Below are 14554 nucleotides of genomic sequence, written 5' to 3' on the forward strand. Positions count from 1 at the left end.
TATTGACAACTCTGTGACCACAAACTTTTCCATTCAGTTTGTATATCTTCTTTCTCCTCTCTCATCCTACATTGTTGCTGCTCTGCAGAAAGAATATGAAATATTTATCAGGGCATCGTGTGTTGAAGGCACAACTTCTACATGGTTATGTTGCTGGCATCCGAGATAACGGATTGCAATTGTGGGCAAAACAACCTTTCTGTGGAAGCAGTTTTATGTTTTTTTTTCTTCGGGAGTGCGATGGCATAAATACGTCTTTTTCCTAACCTTTGCAGAGCGATGAATATGGTTTCTTTGATGGCGCTTTTTACATCAAACTGATTTAAAATGCAGCTTCTGAGCTCACAAATGTGAATTTAAAAGCTGAAGCACAGCGCAGAGGGATTTCTATTCTACTTCTGTTTGTGTGCAAAGCTACTTTAGAATCCCCCCGCCACTTTTTAATTATCTCACCATAGATGGTTGTCTGCTGTGCAGGACCTGATGTGTGCCTGCCTTTTCGGGCTGTACAAAACCTGCTACAAACAGCGCTGCATCTCATTGTGTTAGTGCACGCACACGGGTGCATGTGGGTGTGTTGTGACTCCCTCGCTGGTCTGTCTAGACTGCAGATAGTGCAAGACAAGAGTATGTGGTGGCCCCGGCTCCTCTCTTGGTACTTTTGCTTATTTTTCAGCCTGGCCCATTTCTGCTGTTTCAGGCTAGTGAGTGAATGAACAAGCAGGCCCCGGGCCCAGATTGAACTGTGCGGTAATCCTCCCCAAAGCTCCGCCAGCTCACTGATTGCCTTCATTTTTCAGTGTCACCAGCAGGAAAGCCAAGGCAGTGTACCCATGTGAGGCTGAGCACGACTCTGAGCTCTCCTTCCAGGTCGGTGCAATATTCAACGCCGGTAAGTGTTATCGCCTACACCAGTCGCTCACTCAGAACCAGCCCTGGCATATTGGATTTGGAGGAAAACCGAACACCCAATCTGATCTTCAATCGAACACAGAGATGAGACGAGGAGAGGAGAGGGAGAACGAGGATGTGAGGGGGGGGAGCAGGGGGGGGTTGGAGGCACAGATTTGCTCTTCAGTGCGTCTGGAAGAGGCTCCACTGAGCTTTAATCACTCTCAGAGGAAATGAGGATTTTGTAGTTCCTATTTTTTGTCAAAACCATCTTTTGTGGGGAAACGGACACTATAGAGATACTATAGTCTTTACAGGGAAACGTGAGGATGTCTCTGATAAGATCCCACAATGCATTGCAGTGTATTTGTTGTCATGGTCAGTTTTTCCTTTTTGTTTTTACTGAAAAGCTGAGATCCAATCTTTTTTTTATATTTTTTTAACCTCTGCCATTTTTCAGATTTAAATAAAATATCTACCTTCAATAATCTTTTCAACTTGGCAGCTGCCTTTCATAACAGCAGCTCATGTGAATACATTTCATTATATACTTTAGGTTAAATATTTCCTGTTTTCATTCCTGTGCTTGAGAGCTCTGAATGTTTCATCGTTGGCTGAAGCACCTCATGTCAGGATAAATTCCTACAATGGCAAAATTGAATTTACCAGAAGGTGGATTTCCAACTCCTCAATATGACCCCATATTATCTGAATAATAATAAACACAAGAGAACAAAGTATCACATTTTCCTAAACTTAATTACATTACATTCTAGAGCCCACTCTAATAATAATTGGCGTTTAACCAGTTGTGTAGTAAAAGTATTACACATGATGTGTGTTTCTTGTAGATCTCTTTCTTCAGTGACCTGAATCTTCAGTGTGTCATTCTTCTTTCCTTCTGCTGTCCTTCAACTCTTTATCAGGCTTCAAAAAAAGTGATTGCCATCTTACACATTGAGGTCCCCATTCACTTAACGTCTACAGTAGCTTGAGGACCCTTTACATTTTTCACTGTTCGGTTATTTTTAATCTATTTCAGCTTTTTTTTCCCCATCTGAGCTATGCGCTTCACAAAAGGTCAGGAGGTCTGAATGCTTGAGCGAGCAGCTGTACATACAGTTTGTCTTGAGAAAAAAATCATCATATGTTGATTTTTTTCCCCTCCTAACCTTAAAGTGAAAGATGAAACTTTTCCTTATTTGCTTATTTATTTTTTAAAGCACAATCTGTGATAATTACTTGGCCGTGTAGATTTAAGGTGCGTTCAAAGACCTGATTGAAATTGCTGGTTTTGTTCAGTTTTGTTGCCTTAAATCACTATATACTTGATATACTCAGTTACACATATACTAGACAAATGTAGTTTGTTTAGTTTAATGATAGAAGAGTTAGTTCGGACCGAGTAATCTGAGGTATTCCATGAGTGCTAATATAGAGCACATCATCACTCTGCGTATCACTCCGCCTCAGCCAGGTGTTCTGAATACTGTTATTTAACATTACAGCAGACTGTGTATGTCTACATTAATCAAGCTGGTACCTCTGAATCACACAGCAGACTCTTATTTCACTGGCTGATGATACATAAATGTACGCGATAAAAAAACAGCTAATCTGTGGTAACCTGTTGACACAGAGTGCAGGAGAATGTTTTGGTTGCTTGGCAACAAAAGTCCAGTTTCAGTTAAGTTGTGGAACTAGTTGAGTTAGGGCCCGATCAGCCAGAGCGCATTTTGCAGGCTGTAAAATGCGCTCTGCCGCACTGCCTTTTTTGTTGAAGCCTAATTATAACTATTTACTACTCTTTGCCACTTGTGTAACGGTTGTATAAAAGCAATATCACACTCGAGGTCGTGTTGTTGTACTGAATATCATCTGGGATGTGATTCGGTCGTAGGCCTCGTGCTGCAGATAATTAAGCGTGTAAAAAAGTACAGGTGTAGGTTAAGAGGTTAAAAGTACAAAACACAATAGTCATGGTATGTTTATGTGCTTTTCTTAATAAAAGAAAAGGTGCAGTTATGTTGATAAAGTTTTTAGCTCCATCTAAGGCTAAGATTATAAGTCCTAAAAATGGCATGAAAACAATCCCACAGCAGCGGGGTTTAAAATATCAAGTTTGTTGTTGGACTCATACATATGCAGACAGGGGAGGTTGTTTCTCTATTGGTGATCATTTAAATACACGTCTTATTCTTATGTGTTTAAGTCTTATTCTAATGGGAGCAAAGTGATATAAAAACATCAGTTAACATGAATAATGCAGAATGAGTTGTTTTCCCGGTGTAGCTCTTATGTTAGAATATTTGTAAATTTGGAGGTGAAGGCGGTTTGACTTCCTGGTGGCAGTCAAATCTTTGGAGTGAAAGATTGGGCTTAAAAGTTCTGTGCTGTTTCTTTGTGTACTGAGGCGGGCTGAGATGTGTTTAAACAAGAAAAATGGTGTAGAATTAGTTCATATCTCCACTTTGTTCTGAGTAGATTCTCGTACAATTTATCTGTGTGATTGGTCACCGGCAAATGCACTAGAAATGTTTAAATTTGAAGAATTCTGCGAGGATTTTGAGATGGCAGCTACCAAAAATGTTCTGTCCTCTGACACATCTGTCAAACTGAATGCTTGTAAGCTCAGTTTTTGCGACATTCTTTAAAAATGTAATACAAACTTGTAATAAGGAGTGGAGATAAAATAGGTCCCAGTGGATTTTTAGAGTACCCGTGTGAACACTGTATCCTCTTCAGACCTATGCTTTGTTAACACTTGCATACACCCTTCATCCTTCTACCCGTCTTCCCCTTCCTTCACCCTCCCCGATGTGCTGTTCTCCCCTGCTGACGCTGTGTCCTCTCCTGCAGTGACCCAGTCCAGGGAGCCGGGCTGGCTGGAGGGCGAGCTGGAGGGGAAGAGGGGCCTCATCCCTGAAAACTACGTGGAGATGCTGTAGCCTCAAAAAAACGGAGGAAATATTTATGGACATGTTATCACCTTCTGCAGGAAAAATATGCAGCGATGACAATCACAGTAGAGCCTTGTTTATCCAAATCCCTGAATTCTCTCATGCAACTGACAATATGTAATCACAGGTGGATTCTTCATACAGAAGTTTAGCATTTTTGGGGTGGAAAGTGGATTTTTTTTTATGCATGTTTCTTTAGTTCGGTTGAGAATCCACATGAAATTCAGCATTGTAATTACAGAATGGGATTGCACTTAAAATATTCTGCTGTATACAAAGATGCTGTAGCCTCTGAACATCCAGGTAGCTTTGTTTGTAGCTCCAGAGGATGAGCGTCTCTCTGTCTAAGACCTCACTCTCTCCCCAAGTTATACATGGTATCCATGAGCTCCCAAGTCAAAGATGATCCTCAGAAACCAGGATCAAAGAATGTCAGACTACAAGTTTTGTTAAAGATGTTTTACGACAAATCCAGCAGCTTTAGACCCTGTTTGACAAAGGTGCACAGTTTGTTTTCAGCTTTAGGAAGATTAGAGATGCTGTACCCACCGTGCCTTAACCATCAGCCAGTATACATGTACGTACGGGTATGTAGGGAAGTGGAGTGTTACTGCTTTAGCTTTTTAACTGTTGCATTTTCTGTCATTGTAAGAATATTTGGATATTCAGAATGAGGCACATGCTTATGTAATTTTATTTTATTTAATTGGCACATTGATTGCATGACTTTTATTCATTTTTAAATACACTCTGTACTGTTTTGTTCATGGTGCACTCCCTCCCTGAAACACAGGAAACGCCTCTTTGATGCCTAATGAACCTCTCGTGTTAAACACTAGCATCAGCCCGAGTCAGTGGAGGTAAATTTAAATTTGTTCAAATGATCCAAACCAAGTGTTTTGTTCCTGTTAAATGATCTGTTTTGTTTGTTTTTAAAGCTTATTTTTAACGTCGCTCAGGTTCGTCTGAGCAGAGTAATGAAACACTCCCACAAAGCTGAAACTGTATTTTATTTTATCTACAATGTTTTTGGAATAAATAACTGATTAAAAATTAAACTTTATTATCAATCAAAACACAAAATGCAGTATTTCCAAGTATTTCAGAGTTTTACATCTGTTCAGTGTATATAGCTTAATTATTCAAAGAGTGATGACAGCCAAGTATGTTTTACAAGTTAAGTGACGGACAGATTTTAAGGTCCATTCAAATCAGTTTAAGTTTGTGTCCTATTACAATTCATCGCTCAGTTGTTCAATAAGACACTTTAATTTGTCCGAGATTCAGCAGACTGTTTGTTCTGTTGCAATAATTTAAGACATTGATTCATGACGTTTGTAAAGGGCCTTGACTGCTTTTCATTTTATGCCTTTGGGTATCCTTGATCAATGTTAAACAAATAAAGATTTGTTTTTGTTCTTCCCTGTATTATGTATTCTTGACATAAATAAATGTGATAAAAGATCATTTAAAATTTAACAGAAGAAGTTTATCAACGGTTTGTTTTGTTTTGTCTTAAAGGGCCAGTTCGCTGATTTTGAACCTTAGTCCTATCATGCTATTACGGGGAGCTAACGCCATTATGGTGGGGAAAAAATGCAATTGTGCTCTGTGCCTTAGGAGGACGCTATTCACTTCTCCAATGGGCCCTGGAAAACCTCCGCCAGACTACGTGAAACGCGCCATCTGGCGGAGGCCAGGGAGCTCGCTAAACTACTTCCTCAATCCAGGACACCTGCCTCTGATGTCATGTCTCGTTCAAAATCGTCAGGTTTGAAATGTAGACTGCAGACCTGAAGACTTTTTAGACGATCCACCGGTATATTCTCGTCATATTTCGGATTCTGCACCGCTCTGAGCCATTGCCTGCAGCGAAACGGTAGTGTTTCACTCCACCGTCTCTTGCTGGTATGTTCCTTTCAGAGGGAGGGGCGCAATGCACGCTGGGTGTTGTAGGACTGTAGAATGGGCGAAACCGCGAGCTGTTTGTACAACTTTCTCAACAGCTATGGCCGACATGAGAGAAAATTGAGGAAAGCAATATCGACGTTTTCAAGAACACATTTTTTTGAGTGTGAATTTTAGTGTCTAAAGTCTAACTTATATCTGGGAAAATGTGCCTAGTTTTACTACAGATGTTCTGATACCATTTTTTCAGTACCCAGACTTGAGTATGGGCCCATACCAAGTACCCGTCTGACACTGGTGCAATAAAAGTTATATATTATATTAATTATGAACAGCTTTAGGCTATACCACTAACCCTGTATGGATGTGATATTGCTAAAGTTGTATGGCCTGTCTCAGTACGTTGAAGGAATCTTTATCTAACCTGAAATCAAGCTGAGAACCTACGACAAGCTAAGGTTAGCAGCAGCTCAGCTTGCCGCCACTCGTAGAAGAATGTCACAGAAACCCTGTTTTTGGCTGACCACCGGGGTCAGCCCTACACATGGGTCTGTATGTGACTGACTGGCTGACTGACTGACGGTACTTTCAGAGCCCTAAAGAGAGAGAATCGCGACATCGCAATGGAAGATCATGGAGCATATTTGATCTCCACTGATGCGACTCTTTCTCTACATGGCTCTGGGTACTTTGTTCGGATGAGTAGGCGGGGCTGCTCCTCTGCTGTCCTCACCTACATCCGCAGCACACACCTGCTTTCAAACATGTCATAGCCTAGTCTTGTACATGTAACATGTAGGTGTGTTAGTTTTTAAACAACAGTTTAACTTCACATTAAATTGAAAAAATAAAGCCTTAAAATTTGTAATTGGGAAATACTGATTTGCAACATTTAGCTAGCTTAGATTAGCGTGACACTTTATGCTAGCAGATCACTGTTCCCTTTTTCGCTCTGTTGTAACAACTCAGAGTTTAAGCAAAGTGAAATCTTGCAGTGTCTACATTTTTGATGACTCATGTACTGTGTCACTGAGAAGGCCCCAAGTATTTCCAACTGAATCTAAGAATAAAATTCTGGTGAAATAAGGATTTATTCTTTAGCCAGTACTGTTACAGAGAGCCATGTTTGGTGTAATGTAGCACTTCCTCATTATATTGACCTTCAGTGGTCTGTCTGACTTAATCCTACATTCAACTAACTATCCAAAAGGGGATTATAAACAGATGATAACTTTTACAGAGGAAAGCACACTAGCATTAGAGCCTTACACATGTTAACTCTTAAGACTACATCTGTGTAATTAACACAACAAATGGCCTCCAGACCCCTTTTTTTGGCCTTGGTTACATAATTACAATAAGGACCTCCAGTAAGTGAGCTGATAGACTTTATAGACGTATAAACACCGTACCTCATTGTTAGAGATGTTTCAGAGGTTTTCAGAGGTCTCAGTGTGAGACACACGTCCTCTTCGCAGACGCGATGATTACATAATGAAATGAGGCAGAGCTAATGAGACGGGCAAAATATTCCCCCACTATCATCCCCCACAACCCACCCCCAGGGCCCTTCATCATCATCTTCCCTCTGCCAGAATACTGCTGAATCATATAGACATCCACCCCGCCTGCCTCTCACTCTGCTTTGGACTGTCTGTCAGAAAGAGCGCCATGTTGCTCTATCTGCTATCTTTCTCCTCCTGCCTACCTGTCTGTGTCTCAGGAGTATTTAAAACTTCCTCGCCTTCCTCTTTCCCCTCTTTAACTTCCACTTCCCGGTGCTCTAATAGGACTTGTTTATGAGCTCCGTTCTCACTTTTCTGTACATCTATCTTTCCTCCTAAGCTTGGGAATATGATGCATTAATCTGGTTGGGTCAGGCTCATATGTGAGACCTTTAAGCTGCTTTAATACCACTTGAGATTCCTGCATTATGCATCACCGTATACCACTCCTGGATGATGTATACATCAGTGTAACCGTGTCGGTTTAAACTCACTATAGGTGTGTTAGGTAGGTAAAAATCCAAACGGACATTTTCATTTTCCATTTCCCAGAGCCTTGGCTGTGCGCCAGCTGTCCTCTGCCTCCCCATGACGCAGTGTCCTTCAGCCCCAAAACATAGTCCCACACCGTGACTCAGCTTAGATCAAAGCCTACAGCAGTTTACCTCGAACTATGAGAGAATGACACGGCTCGGTGCCACAAATGGGTCTGAATTCCCAAATGTGCAAGTCTGGAAGTAACGCTAACTTAATACAATCCCGTGTCTTTATCTGCTTCCTTCAGCGGCAAAGCTTCTGAAATGAAATCATAATAAGACTTGATGTATTATTGGGGGTGAAAACTGAGTGGGAATTTGGAGAAAAGTGAATTTCAAACATAAAGGAGAGTGTGGAGGGGGGGGAAAAAAGCCTGAGCTCAGAGAGTGGGCCACAGAAGCCGCCATGTGCGCGGGCGCAGCCGTGAAATCAGCCTGATCCAATAGATTCTGTTTATCTGGCACGACTACAAGTGAAAGCAATTGGAAATCTGGGGGAGATTTGGAGAGGGCTGTGGATTCGGAGAGAGAGAGAGAAAAAATGAGCAAAAAAAGTAATACTGTCTGCTCTACAGTCTGGCAAAGCAGGCGTATTTTCAGATCAGCTTTTAACAAGGTTAATGGTGATTTTTCTCCACAGGCGCCGTTTTACTGTAAAAGTCTCATGCTTGCACGGTTTATCTCTGTCATTTTTACTCTCTTCTCTTTCCGTTTGTCTTTATTCCCTTCATCTCCTCTCCCCGTGACGGCTCTACCTGCTGCTGCTCCACATCATTTCTGTTTTTCCATGCTAACTCTGTGTTTTTTGGCTCATTATCCTCCCCAGCCACCAAATGCAGCTGTTTCGAATTCATGCAGATCAAACAGCCCATTTTTTTAGGGCACGGTTCCTAGCTTCTGTCTATTGGTTCGATTTTTTTTTTATCACACACACATGCAGCCCATACACATCTACACACAAACAGACATCACATCACTTTATCGGTTTAACAGTTTTATTAGAATCTTGCAATAGTTTTGCAAACACAAGTATGGCAATATCTGCATCAAGATATACAGTAGTAACGGGTTTCAAAGATGTTTTGTAGGTTTATGTTGAAGGATGTCTACTGTCTGTTTGCTGGATAGTTGCTGAGAAATATTGTACAAAGCATCTGAGTAAAAAGTCATTTTTGGAATTGAAAAAAAAAAAAAAACATTTGTGTTTATTTATATAATAAGAAGAAATGCACTGCCATGGCTGTGGAGATATGGCTTAGTCTCTCTACACCCGATTCATCACCGTGAACAGAAAATGGCAATGACGTGACTCCACATACAGTGACGCAATAGTGTACTGTGAAACAGCAGTTAAACACATTCTGAGTCATTCATGCCTCAAAGGAGTTCATGTAGAAGCTTTTTAAGGTAACGCTTCTCTCCGGTGCAGGACGGGATTTTTATTCTGTAGTTTGTAGTAGGTGGTGATTGATGACCAATTCATAATTATTCCTTTTGTGCAACATTTGTGAACATATTTAGTTATTTTCCAAGGATTAGATGAAAAGATTGACATTTACTCTGATGGTAAATAAAGGTACAGCCAGGGCCACAGTTAGCATAGCTTAGCTTAAGAGTCAAAGCAGGGGAAACAGCTAGCCTAACAAACCTATAAAGCTAACTAATTAGCACATTTTATCATGTTTAAATTGCACTAAAACAGATGTAAAAATGTTGAGTTGTTTCACAAGGAGGTTAAGTGCGGGACTATTTCTTGGCTAAGAGCAGTCTTGCTATAGTTGTAAAATGTTCTGGCACATCACCCCCCCCCATAAATCTACAACATATCATTTTACACTCAGGTTTTATAATAGATTAAACAAATCATAAACATGTTCTTTTTTTAGCTTAAATTTGGACAGAGCCAAGCTTGCTGTTTACCCGTGCTCCTTATCTTTATGCTAAGCTAAGCTAAGCTAACCGTCTCCCAACTGCAACTCCATTCATCATACAGACATGAGTATAATCAATCTTCTCGTCTAACTCTAAGTAAGAAGGCCAAAACATTGAACTATCCCTTAAAAGTAAAGATTAATCAAACAGTCAAAGCCTGTAATTTTGGAGTGCAGAAAAAGGCTTCATAAAGTCATTCATAAGATTGCCATCATGATAAGGAATCTACTGTATAGTTACCATTCTTTGGGACAAATTTGTGTCTTTTATGATTGCGCCTTGTTTTGGCAGTTAGTGCAATAAGTCCAGTTTATAACTGGTCCAAATTTGATTCGGCTAAACGGTCTCTACATCCATCATTTTGTTCCATTAAGTGTGTGCATAAGCTTTCTGCTTTAAAACCGAAAAGTCAAAACACTTTCTGTCATGTATCCCACTTTCCATAGTTTGTGATTTCTTGATTTTATTGTGGTGCTCGTCAACAAAACCGCCCCAAGAGTCAGGAAATCATTTCAACAGCAACAACTCAAGGATCCATCACTTGATACATCTCGTTACAAAATAAGAAATACTTTTTGATTATTATTATTTTTTCTTTTTGAGCCACTTGAACAATGATGCAAAAAAGTAAAAAAAAAAAAAAAAAAGATGCAAAATAAAAGAACTTTACTTAATAAGAAGATAATAAATGTACTCTCTCTAACATTCAGGTAGTAAGTTCCATAAGTCTCTCACGATGTATGATACATTCAGTTCTCCTTTTGGCCCTTTCTGGCACCGACCCTCACTGTAAATTCTTCTCTGTGATCCGACACACAGAAACATGGCGAGTGGGAAACACACATTTTTTCCAATATTCCAACAAGATGGTTAAAGTAGAAATGTTTTATACTATACTCAACATAAGGACTTGCTGTATTATTTACAATATATACTGTAAAATTGTAAATCAGGTGAGATAAAAAGGCACAAGTTTCCCTTTTTTAAATACAATGTAAACATCTCATCAAAAAGCATGCATTAACATTTCATTTTACAAAAAGGATATCATTTTTAGACAAAGTACTTAAATATTGTTTTCCAGCAAAATATAATTCTCTCAAAAATACTTTCCCATTCATCCTATGAACCTTTAGACAGTTTTTATTCCTTAGAAAGGACAAAAAAGGGGGCAAAATAAAACAGAAAACAGTGAGAGATTAGCTTTAGGGTCCTTCACAACTTGAGCACAATAATGCACAACAAAGACGGATTGTAAAGTCAGGCCTTTCTGACAAGGGACTGTATGAAAATTATCCGGCATGAATAAATTATATCCCTTAGAATATGTCAAAAACAGAGATTTATCAAAAAGCAAATTACAGCTAGTCTCTATTTTTAATCGTTTTTTAAGGTCGAGAAAAGCAATTGAATTAGAATTTTTTGATTAGTTTTTTTTCTTGAACAAATAATTCCCTTGGAGCGGAAAAAAAAAGTCTAACATCCTCCCCCTGCAATCCCAATAAATAAAGTCTACCCTCCCATGTGCAAAAATTAAAAACACACAACCCCTAATTTCCGAACCACCCGAGTAATTTACATACAGTCCCTAATGACAGTTGTGATCGTGCCACTTCCACATCTATTTGTACGCCAATCAATGCACAATGAACACCACAGAAGAGACCTCATTATGTAGCACAGAACCATCATTACGCCGTGCGGTCGCCATAAATACAGTACAACACCACCCTGCTGTGCCAGTGATGTCATGCCGTCTAACTTTAGGCTGGGTGACCATGCAGAAAGACTTTTCCTGCATCATCACAGTTGCTTATCAAAACAGACAATTCCCCGCTAGCTGCACTAATGCCTCATTTCACATTGTATCTCCTCTCTCCTAAATGTGGAAATAGGATACGGCTAATCCTATAACATAAATGCATAATACCCACGCTGAAAGAGCAGATCAACGATGCACATGCTCGCCAGGAAAAAAAAAACAAAAACACACACACACAAACTTAAGTCACAATCGCTCCATTCACACATGTAAATACACACTCACAGGGCACAAAAAATAATAATAATCACACGCCTACACTGTTTTTCTTCCCCCAGCGGCTCTATCGCTTTTCAGTAGCATCATAGTAGTGTTCCACAACCACCCGGAAACCAGTGGGGTGTGAGAAAACCTAATGGTCCAGATGACTGAGTCTGCCATACTTGAAAAAGTATCACATGGCCCAAAGATAAGAGAAAGGAAATTAGGAGAAAAAGGTGAACGTAGCAACAGTTCTTCATCAAGCATTCATCAACATGTACCTCAAAACATCGTCTGTACAACAGCTGAAGAGAATGTGTTTAAGAAGTTGTTAATACCTGTACACATTTGCCTGGTTTTGATACATTAGCCGTTTGCTGTAAGCACTGCAGAGTAATGCTCCATTTGGGATTATATCAACTTTACAGAGTATGTGTGTTTAAACTGTGCGTCCGTATACGTGACGTATTAACTGGACTGTCTACGAGTTACTGTACATGTTATGTTTCGCCTGGTTTTTGTAGAAATGAAGCACCTTAATGTAAAATGACTGGCTTGTCAAAAACTAAACCTTTGCAACACACTTTTATAAAATGCTTTTTTATTATTTCTGGGAAGAGTAGATAAGTGTTGGTTCACAAAGGGCTGGTTTCGCTTCATTGTGAGTAAAAACAGACATTTGGACAGCTGCTCTGGAGATAACACAAAACACAATTACTATGGATGCACCTCAGTCAAATCCATTACCAGCGGACTCTACTGAAATTGTTTCCGTAAAAGCATGATGTTTTCCATGCTGCAGCACTCCTGGCTATTTTTGCACAAAAGGTAAAATCGCTCATCAACGTTGCCTTAATTCTACACCACAATGCCTAAAATAGTGACTTTATGACATGGGAGCTTCACGTGCAAGCTTTCTTTACACAAGAGAGACGCTTTTTATGTCGAAACAGCTTTAGCTTTGGACTTTTGCATATTAGTTTTGATTGTTTCACTACATATTTGAATTAAAAAACTCAGCATGTGAACGTTAATGATGGCTATAATGACACTGATTGAAATTCAAACTTGTTAGCTTTAATGCAATTACTCAGCTTATGATGACGCTTTTATAGCCCTTGAAATATATATTCAAATAGACCTTTTGCCTGACAGTCGAGTATTTCTGTGCCGCCCTCATTATGTCCTTTGCCCTGTATGTAGTCTTGCAGTATGTTGCTACACTGCAAAGCAAAATCTAAGTACTGGCATATTATTATTTTTTTTCATATAGTGCTATTATTTTGAAAAACTGCATAAAGCCACAGTTAATATTTGCAAAGACTTCTTTTCTCTAGATTTGTAAGGGATCTGATTTTAGTGCATGTGGAGTGCATCTGTGTGTTTGTGTGAAGGCATGTGGACAGCATGTGTGTCAATTTCCCTCTACGCTTGTGTGTGTGTGTGTGTGTTTCGGTGTGTGTGTGTATCTAGCGCATCCTAAGAAATGTATGGCTTTATCTCCATAGAAAATACTGTTATCGTCTTTGGGGCGGGGGCAGAGGGGGGACACGGAGGGGGGGGTACTTCGGGGTGCTTTGTCACATTTGTCACAAGTCCTTCTCGGCATGCCGTGCTCCGCTTGACGAACTATTCACAGCTCTGACCCGCTCAGGGTGACTGCAGGGTCAAATCACTCTCCCCTTTTTACTTCTGTCACCACGCCACTTAACTTTCCCATCCGAGACGAGGACGCTGGCATACTGGGCGACAGGGTGCAGGCCAACTGGTCAGGCCTTCCTTGAACTCTTTCCTTCTCTTCCAGTTCTTAATGCCGCTTCTGTCCAAAGTGTTTAAGTGAGTCACTTCTTGTGGAAGTAGATTGTGTGAGTGAGGCCCGACTCCACCTTTGGTATCTGGTCACTGATGATCTCCACCAACATTTCGGGGAACTCCACCTTCAGGGCCTGGGACTCGCGGAAGGTGTAGAAACAGAAGTCCAACAGGTTCCCCACCAGCTGCACGGCACAGACACACAGTTTAATGAGAAACATACTGCAGTCGGAGCTTTATTTCATGGCATTTTGAAGGATCATATTCTTTGCAAGCTTTTGTTTTACTGTGCAAGATAAGTGGTTAACATGAAAGCATGTATAAAACATTACAAGGGAATGCGGGGAGATAATAAGTTTGCTGGGGAAGTATTTAAAGTGTAAGTATTTCAGTCCTATTATAGTCAGTTCTTTTCCTCTCACCACTTGGGGGCAGCACTGATTTTTTTCTGCACACCCCTCCCTTAAAGAAGGGTCATCCTTTCAGCTCTGACCCCATTCACTCAGTCATTAGGGTCATTGGATTTTGGCGATTTATCTTTGTGACCTCCCTGTGGCGGACTGTCACTTCTTCCCGCTTTAAAACACTGCCGTTATCCCACATACCGGTTGACCCGAGCATAAAAACAGAACAGTGATTTAGCACATTTGCTACAGTGGCCACTGTGCCGCTTTCATTGATCCCCTTCAGTTCCATTCACCGATACAGGCTGGACACCACCTCTTCCAAAATAACCTCCCCCTCAGGGACAGATTGGGATGCACTAAGCTTTATTCCGAGCCACAGCGCCATTGAACCGCTAAGTAAATGCATTATCCAAATCCACTATGCGGCCATTTTATTCAAAACATGTCCAGTTGATATTAGAGGCCCAAAAATGCCACTGGACAGCTTTCTCCCTGTGTGAACGCATGGCACACCGGAAGGCTGCCAAGGGAAGCCTGTGCCTGTGTACTGTAGGCGATTGGCATGGGAGGCAGACAGGGC

General features: G+C 40.5%; 2 protein-coding genes across 3 annotated transcripts in view; one reads left to right on the plus strand and one right to left on the minus strand.

The window, feature by feature from the left end:
• Nucleotides 1-5279, plus strand: part of arhgap10 (Rho GTPase activating protein 10) — a 50715-nt gene extending 45436 nt beyond the window's left edge. The window contains exons 22-23 of one of the 2 annotated variants that reach the window (XM_069666191.1): nt 801-892; nt 3751-5279. In XM_069666191.1, coding sequence (XP_069522292.1) covers nt 801-892; nt 3751-3839 — 181 coding nt within the window. In that variant the 3' untranslated portion in view covers nt 3840-5279. The remainder of the gene's footprint in view (nt 1-800; nt 893-3750) is intronic. The other variant, XM_069666192.1, reaches the window with a different exon arrangement.
• Nucleotides 5280-8705: 3426 nt separating this feature from the next.
• nr3c2 (nuclear receptor subfamily 3, group C, member 2) overlaps nt 8706-14554 on the minus strand; it is an 85248-nt gene continuing 79399 nt past the window's right edge. Inside the window, exon 9 of the mRNA XM_069665926.1 lies at nt 8706-13752. Coding sequence (XP_069522027.1) covers nt 13597-13752 — 156 coding nt within the window. The 3' untranslated portion in view covers nt 8706-13596. The remainder of the gene's footprint in view (nt 13753-14554) is intronic.

The sequence above is a fragment of the Semicossyphus pulcher genome, unplaced genomic scaffold (assembly GCF_022749685.1).
Source record: "Semicossyphus pulcher isolate SPU_LCO1_2020_fin unplaced genomic scaffold, fSemPul1.0.p SCAF_17, whole genome shotgun sequence".
Lineage (NCBI taxonomy): Eukaryota > Metazoa > Chordata > Actinopteri > Labriformes > Labridae > Semicossyphus > Semicossyphus pulcher.